General features: G+C 40.6%; 2 protein-coding genes across 3 annotated transcripts in view; both read right to left on the bottom strand.

Annotated features, from left to right (window-relative positions):
- gab2 (GRB2-associated binding protein 2) overlaps window positions 1–15,913 on the bottom strand; it is a 32,042-nt gene extending 16,129 nt beyond the window's left edge. For both annotated transcript variants that reach the window (XM_069668397.1, XM_069668396.1), the window contains exons 1-2: window positions 15,589–15,913; window positions 550–850 (exon numbers count right to left, since the gene is read on the bottom strand). In XM_069668397.1, the coding sequence (XP_069524498.1) occupies window positions 550–850; window positions 15,589–15,660 (373 nt within the window). In that variant the 5' untranslated portion in view covers window positions 15,661–15,913. The remainder of the gene's footprint in view (window positions 1–549; window positions 851–15,588) is intronic.
- Window positions 15,914–16,623: 710 nt separating this feature from the next.
- nars2 (asparaginyl-tRNA synthetase 2, mitochondrial) lies at window positions 16,624–21,670 on the bottom strand. Its single transcript, XM_069668402.1, has 14 exons — window positions 21,375–21,670; window positions 20,792–20,901; window positions 20,568–20,688; window positions 20,303–20,443; window positions 20,128–20,208; window positions 19,104–19,198; window positions 18,831–18,963; window positions 18,265–18,363; window positions 18,112–18,149; window positions 17,953–18,019; window positions 17,691–17,828; window positions 17,457–17,554; window positions 16,926–16,952; window positions 16,624–16,838 (listed from the first exon to the last, which is right to left on the bottom strand). The coding sequence occupies exons 1-14, from the start codon at window positions 21,528–21,530 to the stop codon at window positions 16,694–16,696; spliced, it is 1,449 nt and encodes a 482-aa protein (XP_069524503.1). The 5' UTR covers window positions 21,531–21,670; the 3' UTR covers window positions 16,624–16,693.
- Window positions 21,671–22,155: the final 485 nt, after the last annotated feature.

The raw sequence follows: 22,155 nt of genomic DNA on the forward strand, positions 1-22,155 counted from the left end.
GTATTTTGTTTTGTATTGCTTAAATGTCCGAAATATCCAAAAGCATTATATTAACTCAGCAGCATGATAGTTGCACGTAGCCTACTGCATATGTTTGATGGTGTGTTTAGTCAATAAAATGTAAATTAGTTCTGTAAAACTAATTAATATCACTTTAAATATTAACCAAAATGTAAGTGTCTTCAATTTGTTTTCTCTCTTTCAATGATATAAAACATACAAATTCAAAAAACATTCCTATTTGAGAGGAAAATCCAGGTGGTGTTTGGCAAGTTTTGCTTTATAAATGACTTGAATAATCAATCGATTATCTTACTTGTTGATTGTTTTCTCTTGATTGGCAGATCAACTAATTGACTTATCGTTTCAGTGCTTATTAAAAGTTAAGCCTGATTTTCTACTATAACAATTTTTATTTCTTAGATTGTTGCTAATAGTTTTAAATCAGCTTGGCCTAATAAACTAACGCTGGTAAAGCTTTATACAAAGATGTCAGACAGATGAATAGAGGGAAGGACAGAGAGGCAAGTACAGCTCAGGGTTGCCTACCGTGGTTGTCGTCTGACTGGTTGAACCCACACAGCTGGCAGATGGAGCGGACCCACTTGTTCATCTCCTCCTCAGTCTCAGCTACCAGATAAAAAGTGCGGTCTGAGGTCTTGATGTCAAACACAAAGCTGTCCTGGAACTCCTTCCTCTTAAAGGTCAGGCCGGCGTCCACCTGCTCGCAGCAGTGCAGGTCGATGACCCGGATGGGTTTCTTGGAGTGGTCGTTCTTGTAGTACTCAAGAACATCAGGGTCACCACTCATGCGGCCGCTGCGAAGTATAAACCAGCGTTTCTTCCATGCCTGGGAAAAAGTGAGAACATGACGTCAGTAATTCAAACGAAAGCACTTACCCTGTAAGCCAGATCAGAGTGTTGATAGAGGTTCCTTATAATTCACATTTAGAATAAATAAAGTAAGCTACACAGAAGCAAACTGTATCTAAAATAATCTATTTTACACATTCAGATTGATTTCTTACTACATGAGATGCACACTGTCGCCTTGGCAACAGACTGTGATCTTAACTGCTCATGAAACAAACTACAGAGAAACTAAAGTCTGCTTACTTCAACAGGTTCTGTGTTCTAGCACACATGTGGTTGTGAGTGGTTTGCGTGTACGTTCGAGGCTGTGGGGGGGGAGGCAGCAGGTGTTTACTCCCTCCCAACGTATTTCCTGTGCTGATATCCCTCTCTGAGCTGAGGCAGAAGCAGAACTTCACAACAACTTCAGAGAAGTCTGCTGACTTCAAGAACTGGAAAGTAACGCTTCTTTAAGCCAACATCTGCACATGGTCGTGTCACTGGAGCATGAGCTTCTTCTGAGAGTGTAATTTAACATCTCTCTTCATGACTACATGATAGGCAGCAGTGGTGCATGCTCCAACAGTGAAAGCAGCTATGATGCAAGAGCAAGAAACCTACAATATAACGTGTTGATTTCACACCAATGACTCCATTGTTGTAGTTGTCAGCTGGAAAAGCATGAAGGAAGAACAGTGGCCTTGGTTACAACAGCCCCATATGTTTTTTTTCCAGTGGCAGTCTTAAAGGGCCTCTGTGTTCTCTGTGCTCAGAGACAAAAGAGGAAGATAGACCAGGAAGGGAAAGGGGGAGTAAAGGGGGGCAGAGTGGGGGCTTTTGGACATCTGCCAGTGATGCACTTCCGCCAGGCAATGTCTCTTACACACAGGCTGCTGACACACAGGATCCTGCAGGCCCCCTCTCTCTCCATCAACACAGACACTGCCGCAAGGCTAACTGCCCCACACCCCCCTCCAACAGACTGACACCATACAGACACACAAACACACACAGAGGCACATAAATTGATTGAACTGCATCCCTCATGTGCTTCTCAGAGAGGTATCCCATTTTTTTACTGGATATATGCATGAAAGTTCTTAATAGGCCTCTGAATTAGCCTCTTTAGCTTCAGCTTCTCTGTGTTGTGCACACTGGCTGTCGGTCACACTGTTTCTTTGTCTCCCAGTAAGTCATGACAGAGTCAGTGTAAATGTTACACCTGTGCTTTTACTAAGTCAAAATGAACGCTGTATAAAAAGGCATTTCTTTAGGCTACACAGGTTGCATCTGCATCTCAGTTGTCCTCCTATGTGTGTCTGCATCAATAAATTCAACTAATGAGTGTGTGGGGACAAGCAGTGTAAGAGATTTGTTTTCATTTTTGTTATGCAAGTCAGGCTTGTTGTCACGGCTAATGCTAACAACAGGAAAGGCAGCAACACATATTCTCTCAGTTTTTTTTTAAGAAAGTGCAGATTGTGATCTCTTATCTTTGGTGTGTAGCTGACGTCCTCCTGAGGTATTGAGGAATAACACTTTTTCATTTATTTTCTGTTAAACTGATAACAGCTGGAGGCAGTGCGACCTTAAAGGTGCTGATAGTAGAGCTGCTCTTCTCGGTGCATCTAACAAATTTCCCCTGTCTCAGGAAGCAGAAAAAAAAGTGTGAAAGCCATACTAGATGATATCATCCCTATCTCATGAAGAGACCTTATTAAAATTCTACGTATTAGCTCATTTTACACTTTGGGAGTTTATTATGAATGTTCACTTACATCATCGTGCTGATAAAGGGTGTGGGAACGCAGATACCAAGAAGTCGACACTATTACTTCCTTAGTTTCCTTCTGATGGATTCTGCTGAAGTGTGAACTTCTTTATTTCATAGATGTAATGTACAGTCATAACACTACTCCATGAGAACAAACACTACTGCAGACATTTTTCTCTTTTTTCAGTCCCACAGGGCTCTTTGGTTCAGTGCCATTACACCATTCAAAGAGAAATCGCTATAACTCTTGCAAGCCCCATTTAAATATTATTGCCTTTTCTGGAAGGAGAGAGCATCACTTAATTGAGACCTGGAGCGCTGCCCAGTTTCAAGAGGTCAGTGCGACCCAGCTGGGTTATTCCTGGCATCCTTCAGCTGCGGACAGCATATTAACCCAGGACAGCAACAGCTCTCAACCATGGAGGAAATGCAACTCATTTAGGAGGCCTTATCATACTAAAAATAGAATGAGTATTTTCCACAGGAAAAGCAGTTTCTGTCTAATTCCAGAAAAAAAAAATATGCACAGCTTGGTCTGAATGAGAGGTTTGAATGATGTTTTTTCCTCTGTCACACTTACTGCTTAGCGACTCACAGATATCTTGCATGGAAAATGAATGAAAACGTCTCAAGTGCATCCAGTTTTAAAATAGCTTTTTTCAACAACACAAGCGGCGATGCAGCCTCTTCCTCGCTCTCACGCACTCTTCAAAATGTGAGTTTACTTCCATGGTGAAGTAAATCATGGGGGAGGAGGACACAACAAAATGAGCTAACCCACCCACCGCCTGTCCTACAGAGCATGTCTAAGCCCATCGATCACTGTCCGAGCGCTGGGAAGTAAGGGCTGAAGCTGTAAAACTAGGCTGAACTCTCTTAGCTCTCCAACTTTCCCCTCCCCCTCGTGGATTTGGTTTAAGCTACATCACTGTTCGGGGAACAACAGGGCTTAGCCGAGATACACTGCCCTTGTTAACAACTGGACTGGACAGTCGGCTGGACCACTGAGAGAGCTGAGGCCACTAATCAAACCCTAAACTTAGACAATATCACAGAGTTACATTATTATCTGATCAGTTTACAAACCAGACTGGACATGTTGTAACTCCTAACTGTTCTTTTCCGCTTAACATAAGTCAAAGAAAGGTCAGATGTGAGCAGGATAAACACCACATCTGGTTAAACACAACAAACATTCTACAGCTGATGAGAAAACAGTAAAGACTGAATTCACTTACAACTAAACTTCAAACACCTCTGCTATCTGGATTAGAAAAGTCACAACTCCACAATGTAAAAAGAAAAATAGCCTGCCAGCGCTTGAAGCTCTCCAAGAAGAGGGGCAGTCATCCGTATCTATGAATGCAGTACGTTCAGTCCTTTCAGTCTTATTCAATCATCCCATTAAGGCTTGATCCTACCTTGTTCCAACATCTCATTCGTCCTGTGCTGGTGGCAGCCAGTTACATATATAGAGAGAGACTCCAGTGGAGTACAAAGGATAACCTGTTTGCATCTATTTTAGATGATGGGGAAGGAAAACATCTAATAACAAAACCGCACAAAACAATCTTTTGAGTGAGTTTTGCTCTAAAAATAGGATCAAAACTGTTTTTTTCTCGCCGACTCCTTTTGTTTCTTTGTATGTTGATAAGTAGACATGTTTGGCTCTATTTTCGGCCGACTGCAAAACAAGGATACTGTGGGAAAACAAACACATTCATACAAAAGCTCCCAGTTTACAGATATAAAAGGGAAACCATTGTCTGGGATGTGTTGATAGTTCTCTATCACTCTCCCACATTTTAGAAAAAAAAACAGCAGGAGATGATAAGTTACAGCAATCATTTACTGTATTTGCACATATCTAAACCAGCTCCGTAAATACAAGCTCAGCCTCCTGTCTTTGAACTCATCACTCTGCTGTCCTGGTAACACACACTAATGAACTCTTGGTTGTGGCCTAAACAATAATCCATGGTGTGCCTACATACAGCAATAGACAGCCTGTGTGTCGCAGTAGGCTGTGTCAACAGGCCGGCTGATAAGCATCAGTCCACATGTTTTTAAATGTGTGTGAGCAAACATCCAAACTAAACACGTATGTTATCCATGTTAAAGGTTAGCATGGTTGTGTTTACCTCTCCTCCTATTAAAGCAGGCGAGGAGGAGACAGCAGGTTGTTGTCTCTGACTCTGCCTCCTCTGCGTTACCTGCTGCAGTACACACACTGTACAGCTGCACAAACACCAGCACTGTGGAGCTGCACACAGCCTCATATAGCTACACCTTGCTTGTGTACATTTTCTTATCTATCAGCAGCTTTTGTAAAGGTCGTGTGTTGTGGCAGGGTGATTTACCTCTTGTGACTCTGAATACTTTACTACTGTCAGACTGGAAGCCTCAGGCAACATGTCTCTCGTTTGCACCGAGCGAGCGAGTGCTCACACACACACACACACTAACAACACTGTGATGAGGCTGAAAATGCACTGGCCCTGCGCCATTACTGCTAGTAAAAGGTGAGTTGAGAGGATCCCATCAGCGTTCTCAGAGGTCCCACTGGTGGGCTTCTAAACGATGCTGCAGAGAATGAAGAGAATTAAGAGGGGGGAGTGGTCGCTGAGATCTTTAGTGTCCTATTTCAGTCAATAGGTACAAGATGGCAGTATGATGTTTCACATATCTGAAGGCTTTATGTAAAGTTTTTTGTATGGCTATTCTATTATCAAGGAGGGTTGGCGTCCTATATCACATGAAAAAGGCTTTGAGGAAAAACATTAGTGTTCCTCATGGTAAGGTGTGGATAAAAGGGATTACTTTGGTAACGGTACCACGGCTCAGGTAGTTTGTTTTTTTGCTTAAACTGACAATCTCGAAGATTTCACTTCAGTTCTCTTGGGCGCCAACTAATGCTGATATATGGTAATTGTGGTAGAATTGTCCTGATTCAGGTCTTAGAGCAAGAAGAGATGTGTTACACTGAGGCACAGTGGAGTAACATTAGTGATCGTAAATCCTACTGTGTGCTGATGAAGACAATGAGAAGGTTAAACACTAAGCATGAGAACTGGTGTGTTAGAATTGACTTGGCTTTACAGTGATGCTCCGTGTGACATCTGAGTCTCCTGAGTCTTCTTCATCCTCTGGTTCTTCAAGCTTAATGAAGTAACTTTAGGAGGACACAATCTAACCAGACGTCTACGGTTGGCTCCTTTTGTAACGGTTGTAACTCTTGATTTTCCTCACTGACGCGGTCACTTTCCTGTTTCATCTGAGCGTCGAGTTTGTTTCTTTTTCTTTGGATTTTCACTTATTTTTGAAGTTGTATCTGTAGTCACCCATCTTTTCTTTGTTTGTTCAGCCATAGAAGATTACAGTTTACTCGCAACATTTACAGAAACCGGAAATGCATCAGCTTAGCTTCGCCTACCCTCTCTGGCAAACCAACCACTGCTGGCTGATGGGAAACACGTCCCTAACTGTGCGCCGCTTGTGATCGCAAATGTCGGCACAGACACCCAGGAGGTTTTTATCCTGACCTCTCCATGTGAAGCAGCGTCCAACCTTGTTTTCAAAGGTTACAAACAAAACTTCATCATGAACAATTCTAGACTTCTGCTGCTCATATGTTAACAAGCTTTTCATGTCAGTCTCACTGAATCGTAAACGTTTCTAAAGAAGGAGAACAGACACAGCAGCCCTCCCACATAAATATCCTGTAATGCACTCTTCCCACATCCATTCTGCGTGGGTGGCGTTTCCTAGCTTTTCAAAGTTAGTAAAGAACAAAGAGGAATATTTAGCACACAAGTAGTTTCACTTCTTGTCCCTTCTGGTGCTCGAATGAGGCTCAAATTTCCAGAAAACACCTCAAAACAAAAGAACAGCAGTGAGGGCCATTTTGGAATGTATGAATTAAAAGGTGGGACCAACATAATGGCCATGATTGTACGAGTGAATGCCGAAACACTTGTGATTCTGGTTAATGGGGGAGAGAGGGAGGAAGGCTGGACAGGCTGCAGCAGACAATGACGACAGAGTACTGATTATGTGGTCCTAATCAATAGCGGGTCACACGTCACATTCCAGGAACACATGGGAGTTTAAGGAAGTCAGGGAATGCAATAACATTTTAAGAATATCTCCACACACGCAGCACAAAAAACTAACTGTAGTGCTTTCAATGCTTTCCCTGAAAATCCTCAAAAGCAGAACATGACGACGCTCAATGTTTTAACCATTCATGTAATCTGCAAAGAATATGTTTGTCTTCATTTATTTGCTTGGCAGGTGTCATGTATCTGTATTTACCTTTATGACATGAGTTTATGTTACAGTGAGCTAAAATAAACCACGGATGGACTTAAGAGAGCGCAGGGAAGTTCCTTGGACGTCCGACAGTTTACACAGGGCTCTGAGTCTCAGCTATGAGCGAGAAGTTAAGCAGACAGCCGTCCCAGACTAAGTTTATAAAACACATTTCTGGAGCATTTCCCATAAATTCAGGTCACAAACAAAACAGGAGTCCAACAGTGTGCCAGCAGTGTGTGACCATTTTGCATTTTCAGCAGCTAGAGCCCATTATCTGTCTCGAGCGTTGAAGAGATCCAGATGCTCCTGGGTCGGACATGACTCTGTCTCATCCGTGTACCCGGAGAGGTAAACATGAAAAGATGTTGAACAGAATTACTGAGAATATAAGACGTCGGCCATGCAAGTCCAGCGGATGCATTAGAGCACCGCTGCAATTTAAATCAAACGGGTCAGGTTTCCCAATAGTCAAAACACTGACCTTGGATGGCCGGCAGCTGCAAGACTTAACACATGCAGATAAGACCCAAACAGGCCCATAAATTCCTGTGTGTTAATAAAGAAGGTGGGAGGTTAGCCATGGTGCGCCAAGACAGACAGGGTTCTCTCGAGGGCAGAAACACTTAACTTCTGATGTTTCCCTCGTGTGTGGAATTGCCAAGTTCACATTCTCCTTTTAGGTAAGACGTACGCTTTGAACCCAATTTTCTGCACGTGAAGCAGAGTCTAATGCGATTCAGCTTTAATGACATTATAGGACAAAATTATTCCACATACAATGCCGTCACATGACTTTGATGGAAAGATCTATCCTACAGGTGTGATGATGATGAAGAGGGATGCTGCATTTGGTACCTACAGTCCTCATTCACTCTCTTCACGGGAGAAATGATCCGCGAAATCTGCAGCACATCCTATGAAAAACAACCTCTCAAAAGCCCTCAGTAGATATAATCAGCCTCAATTTACAGCTGAACACTTCCATCATTAGGAAAATGAGTAATCTCTCGTCATGTCTCGGTATCAGCAAAAGGCTGTGCTTATTTAGCGAGAGCCCGCCCTGACAGTTTGACAAACGGGGAGCATTATCTTCAATCAGAACTCTTTGTGTCACTTCCCCTGCCTCTGCCATCTGCAGCGGCTCATACATGTCTGCATTTGGAGGGCGTGCCATGTGCATCTCCTGCTCTCTCTGACTCCTTCCAAAGTGGTTTTAGATGCACGACGGTGGATAAAACACAAACATTAAATCAGGAGGCGACTCTCTCACAGGGTCTCTTCTGAACTACATTTACATAAAAGGGGAGCACCTTTGCTGTTCCATCACTCGACCTCAAACATCATGGTGCCTGTGAGTCTGCACCTCACCCACATGAGTGCATCATTACTGACACTGATGCTGCATTTAGGATCCTGCATGTATGACATCAGTAAACACATTGTAAAATATTTCATGCAGCAGCATACACAAGCTCATACAGCAGAAACAGTAGTTACTGTCAGTATTGTCTACATGCACACAATGCTAATGTAGTCGACCGTACTCTAATCTGCCACCTGAATAAATTCACTTGATATATAAGCTCACAGTTCAATGGTTAACTGTAATCAATCATTGATAGATGTGTTTAAAATATTTCATGAGCCACTGGATTTAGAATTTGAGACTTTTCATGACACACCTGTGTTTAAATGATCAATAACAAAATACTGTGTAAAACATGTAACAATAATCACAGATAAAATAGATACATTGCATTTTCCACTGCATCATTTTCTCAGATCAAATAGTTTATCATCATGGAGAAATGTGTGTGTGTTTGTAGCTGCTTTCATTTTAACTATACAACCACCTGCACCATAACCTCAGCCCAAAGGCACCACGTTTGCACGCCTTCAACTCCTACAAATCCTTCCAGCGAGGGAAAGTGTTTCACACGAAACAGAAACACATCATTTCACACTTATTTCAGCACATTTCAGCTGTTAGTTTGAAATACACTTAATCAAAAATAAAAAGGCTGGTTATTTTCTTATTTTAACTGGATTATTACTAATAACACTCAAGCTTACCAACAAGCTAACCCATAAGGTGCTAAATCTGTGTGCGTATCGTTGGTGTACAGATTTCTGAGCTGTTAGATTTACAGCATATTTTCACAGGCTATCACTCCACAAATAGTCTACCTCCTCATGAGGAACACCTTCGAAGGCTCATCACTGCTCAGATGTGTAATGGAATTAACAAAGAGTACAACAACAACACAATGTTCAGGTTTTATAAAAGTCTACTTTACAGAAATATAAAAATGTTGCCAGGATGATAAAAGCCACCACTTATAGTTCTGCAGGCTTAAATATGTGTATAAATATCCTCTCTACCTACAAATATGCTGTGATGAAGAAATAACACATTCTACTTCCTACTACCTAAGATATTTGTAATCATGTTGTCGGTATTTCCACTTACATGTAGTTCATTTGCATAGGAGTGTTAGTGATAATAGTGTTATATAAACCTGTTTCCTAGCTAAAATTATGTTCACAGAGTGTATTTTTAAGTATATGTGAGCTAAGAAAATGCATAGTTTAAAAACTAATAAGACTGAACAACTGATGATCTTGTAGTAGTATCAAGAAATTAAAATGCCTGTATGTAAAATTCCTCAAAATAAGCAGGAAAGTGACAAGTTTGAACCTCTGGAAATGTGTCCCACCTTTTACTATCATGGTACGTCTAAGCCAGGGTTAGTGTAGTTAACGAAAACTAAGACTAAAACTAGCAGTGAAAAAATAATTTTGTTAACTGGAATAACATCTGTTTTAAAAAAAGAAAATAAAACTACAATGCACAGTGCAACACGAACTAAAACTAAATAGAATTGCAGGTAAAATCAGCTTCGTTTTCGTTGCGAAACCGCTTTGTCCTATTCTGTTTGACGAGAGACACTGACCTAATAAAAAGAACCTAGAATGAAGATGACACAGCCACAAACTAGTTTCAGAAGGTGGCAAGTGGCAGGCGGCTCCAATAGAAACTTCAAAGAGGATGATACTTTATGTGCAAACTAGACTTTCTCAAAATTGCTAAAGTAGCAGGCATGGAACGGGACAGTCCCGTAAGGAAATACTCCTCATAATACCTGAAAAACTAAAACTAAATCAAAACTAAAACTAGTTCTCTTCTATATATAAAAATAAAACTGGAACTACTTCTGAACTCATAAAACTAACTAATACTAAACTGAGATCAAAAACCAAACAGAAAGAGTTAATTAAAATAAAAACTAATGGAAGTTTCAAAACAATAATAACTCTGGTCTACGCCGGTCCTGCTCAGAGCTGCTCAGGGGGCGTCAGGTGAGAGCTAAAGCAGGGCACTGTTCATAAAGACCACGTGTGCAATATCACAACACATAAGTGAGTAACGCACACTTACACCTCAGATGTCAGCTCTGGTAAGGAGAGGATACATTTACTTGTAACAATGAATACTGTTTGCATCATCTTCTATCTGTATGTCTTTGCATGTGGCTTAGAGAGGGACAAAAGACATTTCTACTGACTCACGTCATCATGACTGCGAAGCCCTTTTGCTTCAGAAGGCCAATCTAATGACAGTCATATGACATGTTAGCCACTAGCCCATGTTAGAACTAGTAGCACGTTTCCTGTGTATGACTGTGATTTCTCTTTTCCTTTTAACTTTCTCCGTCCTCGATTTGTCGATGGTCATGGTAGTAAAATAGACGCTTAACTGTAATCATTTATGATCTCTGGATCTGCAGAGGGGGCTAAAAAAAATGGACTGATCCCAGACGATGTTGTGTCCGGCTGTTTATGGTCTTTGTTGTTGTGCTATGACTCATTTATTTTTATTGTAAGCACCACTAAAACAAAAAAACATCCGTCCCGTGATAGTTTCTGCAAGAGAAAAATCAAAGGGCTCTAAAATCCCTCAGAACAGCAGCATTGTTAGCTCAGCTGAAAGAGCGTTAATATATTTAAATACTTTTATATATCCACAATCTGGATACACTGGTAACAGAATTGGATACTTTCATAATCAACTATAAATTATGATAGATAATATTGAAATAGAAAGAGCACATGAAAACAAATTCTTGGGAGTTGTCATAGACCACAAACTACGCTGGAAATATTAAAACCAAAATATGAAAGTCCATTGCAATATTAAATAAGACAAAAGACTTTCTCAACTTAAATTCATTACATATATTGTATCGCTCTTTTATACTTCCATACATTATATATTGTGTGGAGGTTTGGGGAAAAACACAAGACAATCATAAATCTGATTTTCCTTGCTACAGAAGAGAGTGATCAGAGTTATAAAAAGAGCTGATTATCGACAGACAGCAAATAAATTCACAGGCTCTTAAATTCAGAGAACTAGTGGCTTTAAAATAGCATCACTCACGTACAAAGCATTCAATAACATGTTACCAGACTGTAACCAGAGGCTGTTCTAAATAAGAGAATGTCAGTATGAACTGAGAGGGAACTGTATGTTCACAAAAACAAAGACCAGAACAAATGTAAAACAAAGATGTGTTTCACTACATGGAGTTAATTTGTGGAATGGCTTAGAAATGGAAATGAAAGTGTGTAATAGACACAAAAGATAAAAAGTATGATGATCAGAGTGCATATGAAATGTGTTTGGGATCTTGGGTAGACAATAGGATTACATAATTTAACCTTTTTTTATTACTTTGTATAATTTAAAGGGAGCGTTAAAAGTGTAGGTGTAATAAGCTAAGGCTTTAACCTTTTGGGTCCTGTTTTTTGTTTATTGTATGTTGTCAATGCTCGGAGCATCAACTCCTTTATTTTGTTTAGTCTATTTATTATTTATCTACCAGTGCATTGTTCTATCATAAGTCAGATAATGACCGAAATAAACTAAACTAAACAATCCAATTTAATTTCTTTCCCTGTCATGGGAGCTCTGTCACAACACTTCCTGTAGGTACGGTCCAAAGGAAGTCCAGCATCTGCTATTGGTGCAGTAATTAAGTTTTGGACTGAAACACACGCTTAACCAGAGTTCATGGCAAAGGACAGGATATTATGACAAAGGTTCAAACAAGGCCAGCATGGGATTTCCACAATGAGTATGAGAGAATCAATGATCTACGGGTCGGGGAAGAAAACTTACAATTATACAATTTTGTGACAAACAATTGTGACCTTTATGTCTTCCTTTCTAACAATAGTGTGCTGCAACAATACTACATCTGTCTGTAGAAGTTCATCAACAGCAATTTTAATTCGAGAGTATTAGTTAAGATTAAGTTAAAAGATCCCTGTTTAAGATTCTTAATCCTGTCTATGTGCATGTTCAGGTTTTAGACTGTTGGTTTCACAAAAGAAAGAATGAGGGCTCTGGGACATAAAGAAGGGTCATTCTTAATTACTTTCTAATACGTTTAATACTGAGGAATAATCAGTTGATCACATTCAAATGTAATCTCAGCATAACCTCAGCACTGAAGTAAAAAATAATTAGCAGATTAACTATTGAAAAAAGGATCGTATGTTATGCCAATCACAAGCATGCCTTTAAGTGAAATCTTAAAATGATAAAGTAATCTGACTTTGATACTCAAGTCACATAAAGCCACCCCAGTTCTGTGGCTTCTGGGGAAAGGTCGGTCTGAGCGCCCTCAGATAAAGTGGAACAAGGAAAATGTCTGTGTGAGCGCTGGGTGTCTGTCAAAGCAGGAACTTGGAGGCGTTCTCCGTTGACCTCTGAGGGCAAGGACTTCCCAAAGCCCCTCTGCAAAACAACAGCAGACCCTGCAGCTGACAGTGGGACACAGGCGGCTGCCGCTCTGCTATGCCTGCCTTAATGCTCACTGACTCCCTCCGACCTCTCTTCCTCTTTGTGTACCATCCACAAGGGCAACACACTGAGGCCCTAAGACGCTGGCAGCGGGAGAAGGCAGAAGCGGCAGCTATCACCTTGCCGATATGATCTGTCTGGAATGTGGCAATGCTTTACTGTATGTGAACAGACACGTTTGTGATGTCACATAAAACAACGGGTAGTTGGGAGGGTTTTGCCAACAGCAGCTTGATCTCAACCTGAGACCAGGGATTAAATTGTTAACAGTACAACACGTCACACGTCAGATTCGTATTGTGCATGCAAAGTAGGATTCATACGTGTATGATTAATTTAGATGACGTATGTCAACATTGGAAGTCACAAAGTGACGTACCTAGCTTGGAAAAACTGGGCAAGGAAAGGTCAGAGGATATAGAAAAGAGATGGTCAACAAATGGTGACAGGTTGTTGCCTAAGCAGCAGATACAAATATAAGACTGTTTGGGGGGAATGTATCAGACATGATGAAGCATTTTGTCTAACCACTGATGAGTAAAATAACCCCAACAGATCTATGCAAGAGGTGCTGGGTAAGAGCTGGATTACTCAGTTGTTTTCATGTTCCTTTCTGCTTATTCTGGACATTGTTCAACAAAAGCTTCCAGGCCACTCCCACATACCCTTAAACCACTGCCCACCTCTGGAGCCTCGATCGGCCCCCGAGAAGAGATAAAGCCAACCAAGTGACTCATTTAGAAGCTCTGAGACTTCAGAGCGTAGCTGTTTTTCCTTGTGGAGATGCAGCGTGTGTGAAAAGTGACTATGCATGCCTGCAGTGCTGCTGTCACATGTCTGTGGGGGGAACACAAAAAGTTTACGCTCATCATGTGTTTGGGCAGCGAGTAGCTGTTGTAGAAAGAGTGAGTCACAGCTGAGAGTTAAATGCATTTGTAAACAATTAACAAACATTTAACCAATACAAGTCCTGCTTGTTACAGAGGAAACAAGTTTGCTCCTGTCTTGAATCCAGGCTTTAACTGCCACAAGTGTTTTGCTCCCTGATTTTGCATATGATTTGCATGCCAGAGCTGTGGTGGTAGTTCCAGTTTTACACTCTCCTACTCCTCTGCTGGATCACACACTCCATGTGACATGCAGAGCTGAGAAACAGAAAACATCTGTGAAAGGTCAGAGGAGACTTTTTTTTTAATACAATGACCAATCATTTCAACAACCAACTATGATTAACAAAGACAGGCTTCATCTGGTTTAGGGAGGACTTTGTGGTAGAGAGGGTGGAATATTGACAGGGTGTGTTGTTGTAGCGTCGTTAAAGATTGAAACACATTTCTCTGTCGCAAATTATCACCTAAAAGAGACACAACAGTGGGAACTATTGCAGCGTAACGTGTCAGTCACAGCTCTGTTCGAATACATTCCTTAAACACCTCCTCAACTCATTCCAATTTAATGACCGATCAAGCTTGCCACCACGATTGAGACACACAACACACCTTCAGGCTGGAATGTTTGAGAGTATGTGAAAGTAGTACCTGAAAATATCCCTCTACATCAGGACGTCAACTATGTCAGATGACAGCAAGACTGGTGAGTAAATGGCCCTGATTGTCCATAGCCTGGCTTTAAGTGGAAGGAATTTCAGATGGACAGATTATCGCATTAACAAGTCTGCCTGTTCTGGACACTCCATCTCATGACACTGCTTTCTGGCTGAGACTGTGTGTGAGCACTTGTTTACAGGTTATTGCTCAGGGTGAGAAGCAGGGTGAGAAGGGCTGAGAGGCTGCTCCCTGCTCTGCTGCCTGAGGAAGGCCATTATGTTAGCTCCATTATGCCTTGCGAGGGTTTTTTCTCTTGTTGTTTATACAGTACGGCTATGAACCACGCTAGTTTTTCCCCTGTACCATTGCAGCTGCTGTTCCATACTGACCATGGTGGTCTCTGTGTAAACATTAGCCAGCTTTAAGTGGAAGACAATGAGGAAATGACAGGACAAAGGGGGGGTTCATTTGAAGACATTCAAGGATGGATTTCCAGATGAAACACAGGGATGACATCATGGCAAAGTCAGCTAGTAGGAACATGGAGAAGCCTGGTAATGCAACACCACACATAAACAGTGGACAGCTGTATTTATAGGAGATTGTCTCATGGTTCTATCTGCCTCCATAAATCCTATTATCTGATTTGCAGCCATCCCCTGCCCAGCGCCCAACTAGAGACTATAGCAGCTTTAGCTTATGAAGCCTTATCAAGGCTCTCAAATGCTTTAGACTCATCACTATTGTGTGTGACATGAGTCGGCTGGGGCGAGATGAAAACTGCTCAAATCAAAACCTGATTAGACATTACCTCATCATGATGAGATAAAGCAAAATGGCAGTTTGTGTTTGAGTCTGGGGGCTATTTAGTCAAACTGTAGACAGCTGTTGGGAATTACAAAGGCTTACCTCCATGTTGTCATAGGACCCCACAGTCGGAGGCCAACGTTGTAAAACCCAGAAACTGAATATGATTTAAAAAAACATATACTTCTAGACTCTAATTGACTGAGACAGTACTTCCTGTAGGGCATAAATAGACAGGAGAGGTCCTGATGGTAGTAGTGGGATGCACCTGCTACAACTGGACTTTAAATATCTGAGTTTGACACCACTCAAGTTTGAGGCTAATAAACAAAACACAGAGCAGCACTTTGACAGAGAAAGAAACGACACAAGTTCAGTTACACTTGTCAACTTTGAAAAACTAAGCGAAAGTGTAATTCACTTACATATCTTCTCAGTTTTTTCTCCGGCGGTGACTTTCTCAGCCAGCCTTGGAAGAGGATTTCTCCGCCGCTCATGGTTGTCACTGTGTGCAGTCTCTTCTTGCTCTGCTGCTGCCGTCTGTCACTAGAACATGACGGCTCCTGAAGGCTTGCCTGTTCAAAGTGCTGTCGGCGTTTGGCTCTCACTGGTGCAGTCTGCTCCCCCCATTTGATAAAAATCAGAGTAGTGCTGGTCGGAGATGTTGCCAGTAGCTCCTGGTGGCACTGTGCGCAACAACCAGCGCACAATCCTACAGTTGGACAAAATGAGGCTCAACACGACTTATGGGTAATTACGCACGGCGAACTGACGAGGAGCCGCGGGGAAACTCAACTGATGCAGGGTGAGGAAGTACCGTAGGGTGTCTGCAGTTTGTTTTCCCAACTCATACCACGCCCACCGAGCAAAGAGAGGGATGGGCTGCGCTGGGATGAACAGGATGGGAAAACTGCCCGTCGCAAAGTAGCTTTAAGATCCCCAAACCAGTTTAAATAATCAAGGAACTCGTTGTTTTGATACATTTAATAGTCAACGTAATCATAAAAAAGAGGTTAAAGTAATTCTTATGTCAACACGGAAACGCATCTGATTTCTCATTATGAAATCTATCGGAAGCTGTCGGTGCATACATCAACAATTAGCCTACCGGTAAGTGTCAGTCACAGCAAACAAGAATATTGAAAATATATCTTGTTGTCTGAAAAAAGGACTAAACAAATAGTCAATAGTTGCTGTTATCAAATGAGTAATTTTTTTTCATTTTATTCTGGGGAAAAAGCACCATCTTGTGGATAGTTGAAATACTTGACTTTGCTTCTAGTATGGGAGAAGCGATAGAAATAGATCCATTAAATTAAATATTATATAGGTTTGTAATAAAGCCCTGAACAACATACGAGAGATACAGTTTTATCTTTATTTAATCAAAAAGGTGCAGTGAAACTAAAAAAAGAACAGATTAAATGTAACACATGAAACCAATATAAATTAATGTTAAGTATAATGTTTATTTGATGTTTGTCAGGCAGAAAAAAGACAGACTTCAAGTTTGTTTGGCTTTAACTGTGCTTAAAGAGGACATGAATGGGAAAATCTAGGAAATGGAATCACATCTTTTATGTTGTCAACACCAAGAACGCACTGCAAATATCGCTCAAATCCCAGTCCAAAGCCACCATGAGGAACAGAGCCAAAACGCCTTAAATCCAGATACCTGCAAATAAATACAAATCTCAGTAAAACTCTGTTGGCACGTGAGGATGTTTCTTTTAAAATGTTGTTTTAAAAAATGTTTTTTTACCAGCTGTAGGTGTCTTCTAAACCGGCCCTGGAAAAGTATCATAATTATTATGAGCATTTAATCTTTCCATAAACATCAGATGAATTATAAATCCTCTCCCAACATTTTCATATCTAATCAATTCATGCGCAGACATTAAAACAGTACTTCAAACAGCTGACAGTTCTGCCCACAGTTCTGCAAATTTATCTTATTTTCTGTCATGTTTATTGTCCAGTTGTGTTCTTTAATAAATAAAATAGGGATACAAATACCTTAATATCACTCTATCTGTAATAAAGAAGTCAATCTTTTCCTAATGCTTTTCATCATTGAATCATGTGTGGAGTCAGGGGCCTTCAAAACCTCAAACACCCCTGGCACTGGGATTTTACAGCTGACTTCTGAACTTTCTGCACATTGTTTCCCTTTTTAGTGTCAAGAGTACAGAAAATATGTTCTGGAAGATTGTTTAAAAAATTAGCAATTTACATCAGTAGTTTAAATTTATGAGCAGGGCCCTTCCGATACCACTTGAGTATTTGTTCTTACTCTTCCAGCCGAGCCCTCAGCAGATCAAGCCTCTCCTCTCTCAGTGAGCCCCCACAGAGCTCTCCAACTCCTGGCACAAGAAGGTCCACTGCAGCTGCCTGCACACAAATGACAGCCAGAGTCAGCTCGGATATGCAAATCGCTGCGATAACCCAACTGACATTACAAGGAAGGAACAGAGTGGTTAAATCATTGATTCACTCTGCATTTTTTAACAGTGTGACTACGTCTTACTGTATGCTCAGGATGGTCCTGGTTGTCTCTTGCATAAAAAGGCTTAAGATTATAAGGATAATCAGTGACAAAGACTGGAATGTTGCCACAATGTTTCACCAGGTACTTCTCATGTTCTGTCTGAAGGTCACAGCCCCACTGTAGAAAAGAAGAGCTAAGGTCAATGTGGAGCTCTGCGTCTTGATAGTGTTAGCTTCAAACATACAGTCGAGGCAGATATCAAGTCTGCTCAATCAAAACATAATAAACCATCTGCACTTACATCTGTTGGGAAGGCGAATTCCTCAGAGCTGCGGTTTAGGATGTCTATAGCCTCACTGTAGGTGATCCTAAAAGTAGATAGATAGTACAATTTATTTAAGGTTTCAAAAATGTATCTAATTTAAATCTATTTGCAATGTTTAGAAAAATAGAGACTTACGCAGGGAATCTCTTCTTCAGCATAGATTCTACAACATCCTGAGAGGGAATGGATGCAATAAAAAAATGTATATTGAGATTACAATGAAGTCAGAGGCAGTTGTTACTGGTTGGTGTCATGACCCAGGTTAAGTAAGTGTCCTTCAGGACTCACCCTGTGTCCAGGAGTCACATGCTTGTGAAACAAATCCACATCCTCTGCACAGTGAGCCAAGACGTGCTCCGTGGCAGACCTGAACATGTCCTCCATGACCTAAAGAGTGGGCCCAGTTTAATTATTAAAGCCTTTCTGGGTAACTGTGCACAAGGGCAACTTTAAAAGTCACATAAGGTTAGTGTAAGATTTGAACTTCATTACACAGATCTGGATGTGAGGTGACATTGGTCCTTTTATCCACAAAGCTCATGATTAAAGAATTGCGAGAGGACTGCACTCAATCACAGATTACCAAACAGATTTCATTCCACTTTGTCTCTCCTTCACTGGACACAGTGATCCCCACACAGTGATGTTAATCAACGTGGAGAGAGAAAAAAATCTGTTTATGTAGTACAGCACAAAATTTAAATCCTTTATATTCATTTTCAAGACTTAAAATGAATAAAGACCAAATGCTTACAGAAAGGTTAGAAATTAAACTATTGAGTGAAAAGTATGTAACATGCTAAAGGTATTAAAACTATGTGGCACTTTTGATTAAATTTCTAGCTGTTCTGTACCTTAGTGAGATCCTCTAAGGACTGTGTGAAGGAGACCTCGGCCTCCACCATGTAAAACTCAGCCAGGTGCCGCCTGCTTTGGGAGTTCTCAGCACGAAAAGTTGGCCCAAATGTGTAGACTTTGGAAAAAGCCCTGGAAGAGTATGAGTGACAGGCATAGTTAGAAATGTACTTCAGTGTATGCGACTTTTACTCTCTGAGGCTGAAGGAGGAGGTGTGAATTCACAAAATGTGCAGATGATCACTGGAACATAAATTCATAGTTTATCTCACCCTGACATTACTTCCAGATGAAGCTGACCAGAGACGGTCAGGAAGGCTGGGACAGAGAAAAAGTGCTCATCTTCATTATACTCTGGGCCCGATGGCTGTGGTGAAAGCAGAGGTTTTGATGGTTCAATAAATATCAATAGTCCCTCTGTTCACAGCTTTGGTTAACACTAGCACACTGGAGGTGAAATCACATATAGACCAACCACTGTCATTCACTTAAAGCTGATAAACTGTTTTGTTTGAAGCGTAAAACCTTAACTCAGTGGTTCTCAAACTTTTTCTGTCATGCCCCCCTTTGGAGAAAGAAACATTTCCAGGCCCCCCCGCCCCAACAAAATAGTCACAAATGGGTTAAGTTTCTTTTTTAAAGAAAGTTAAGATTGCGAGCATTCTTTTCACTTTTCTCTGAGTAATTTGCTGTGCAAAAAAAAACCCTATTTCAATTGCTCCATCAGACTTTTTCAAATAGAAATATATATATATAAATGTGCAATACCTTTTTCAGAACAATAACAATGAAGTTCAGTCTGTGCTAAGAAAAACAACAAACTGATTTTTGTTGCAGCTGCCAGACTTTTCAGACATATAACACTGACAGGTCTCTCCTCATCTCCTACCATATTCGCTGTAAATCCAAGAGCAAGTTAAGCGTCGTCATATTTTCTTGACTTCTTGGATTTTGGTGGTTGGTCAGCTTTAATGTCGGCCGACGCGTAAGCTGTTTTTGTTTTCGCCCCTGTAATATATTTGTCCATTGGCAATGCTAGACTTTTTCTCTGTGTGTGACTGAATGTGAAATCTGTCATGGAGATCACCACGGCAACGCGTTTGTGTACTGTGCCACCCGAAAATGAGTCCGGGTTGTCCAACGTCAAAACATAGTTCCGCCTGCTACATTTTCCAAACGAAAAAAAAACACACAGGAGCGGTGACGCACCCCCCCTGTAATGCCACCGTGCCCCACAGTTTGAGAATCACTGCCTTACCTTAAAGAAAGTTTGTAAACCCATCTGTAGATACTTACCTCAACCTGAAAGAGCTCCCCTGCCCCTTCACAGTCATTTGAGGTGATGATTGGAGTGTGAATCTGAATAAAGCCATTTTCCTAAAAAAGAATAAAATAGATTAAATAAGTAAAATAACAAACACAAAAAGCTTTCCTGTGCACAGTGTTAAAAGTCCTCCACTGACATTCTCACCTTGAAATATGAGTGAATTGCTGAAGTTGCCTCACTTCGTATTCTCAACAGGGAGCTAAAGGCATTCGTTCTACACCGGAGATGAGGAAACTGGCGAAGATACTCAAGGCTGTGTCTCTCTTTGATTTTAAAGGGAAAATCCTGAAACATGAAAGCAAAGCAAAAATTTTAGAATATACTTTTTTACAGTTAAAGTATATATGAGCTAGTGCAGGGAGTCAGTAAAGTGTGTGTGTGGGATGTTTGAGGAGACTATTGTCCTTACCACAGGGTTACATTCTCCGATTACATGGACTTGGTCTGCTTCCAGTTCAACTGGCTGTTTTTGGTGCAGACTTTTTTTGAGAATACCTGTGACTTCAACAGCACTTCCAAATGTGACCAACCTTAATTTGAAAAAAGAGTAAAACAGATCATTTAAGTTTGTGCCAGGCATAAAACAGAATGCTGTAGGATTGTGTACAGGGGGAAAAAAGCTGAGGTGCTTACGGATTATTTAGCTCTGGACTGGCAACAATCTGCAATGGCTGCAAAGAGCTCCCATCATTCACATGGAGAAAGAGATTCGCCTTCTGAGGTCTCACAGAGCGAACCCATCCCTACAGCAGAGAAACAAATTAAACAGTTATCTGTTCCCTCTGGTTATACAGAAATTATATACATATACTGTTGTTTTTTTATTTTTTATTAATGATATCAGATCTATGAGGGACATTTGTTAAACCCAAGTAAATGACATACATGCAAGGTATAATACATGTACAGTAACCCTTTTTAGTGCCAGATGCTAGAAAGAGTCAAGCCTAAAGCTTGTTAAGTTGTTTGCAGCAAATCCACTGAGGTAATTTAACTAAAAAAGATCAAGTATGGCTTAATGTAATGATGAAATAATGTAGAGATAATAAGCGTTTTAGGGATTAATGAAAGGCAACTGATGTAGAGTATGTATCAAAGCCTCAATAACAAAGTACAGGACTGTGGCTTAGCTAAACATTTAAGAAGTTAGCTAAACTAAAAATATTACATATATTGCCATAACATTTATTGATACGAAAGGTAGCGTCTACGTTACCTGGACTGTGGTTTTTGCTCCCAAATCAGCACCTGAAACTACTTCGGATACTCGTAACTTTGTTGGTGTCTTTTTACAATAATGTCGAATACTTAACAATATTTCCCGAGAAGTGGTTGATGTAACCGAAAGCGTTTTAGCTGCAGCCAGAAACATCGTTGCACACGCTGCACATCGAGACACATAAACCGCTAAAAGCACAACATGCTGCGACAACTTCAAGATACAAAAAACGACATGTTTACTCGTATTTTCTTCATAGAAAATCAGGTTTAGCTTTGACTTGACTTTCACGTTGTATCCACTTGTATGACATTAACACTTCCTGTTTGGGTCTCTGACCATTCGTCCAATTCAGTCACGTGGATTACGATAAACCAATCAAGTGTCGGTGTCTCACAGCAGCGCTTTAATCACTTTAGGGAGATGTAGTTTTCCTGAGGAGCAAGACTTCCATTTTATTAAACAGTCAGAAGTTTCAGGGGCTTTTATTTTGCAATTATCTTATATTTCTAATGAAATTGAATTTTAGCTTAAGACAATATTTAATAAAAGTAAAACTATTATAAGAATTATCGAGGGAAGAGCAGTATGCTGATTATGCCATCATATTAGGCTATAAAAAAACAGAAAAACACTTACAATAATACAATTAGAGGAAATATACAGGGAAAAATCACAAAATTGAAAGTGTTACCTATACCTGTTCTCTGCTCTGTTTGAAGCATTAAATCTTAATGTTCCAGTCACTGTCTATCTGCAGTTAGTAAAAAGTGATTTA

The sequence above is a fragment of the Semicossyphus pulcher genome, unplaced genomic scaffold (genome assembly GCF_022749685.1).
Source record: "Semicossyphus pulcher isolate SPU_LCO1_2020_fin unplaced genomic scaffold, fSemPul1.0.p SCAF_19, whole genome shotgun sequence".
Taxonomy (NCBI): domain Eukaryota; kingdom Metazoa; phylum Chordata; class Actinopteri; order Labriformes; family Labridae; genus Semicossyphus; species Semicossyphus pulcher.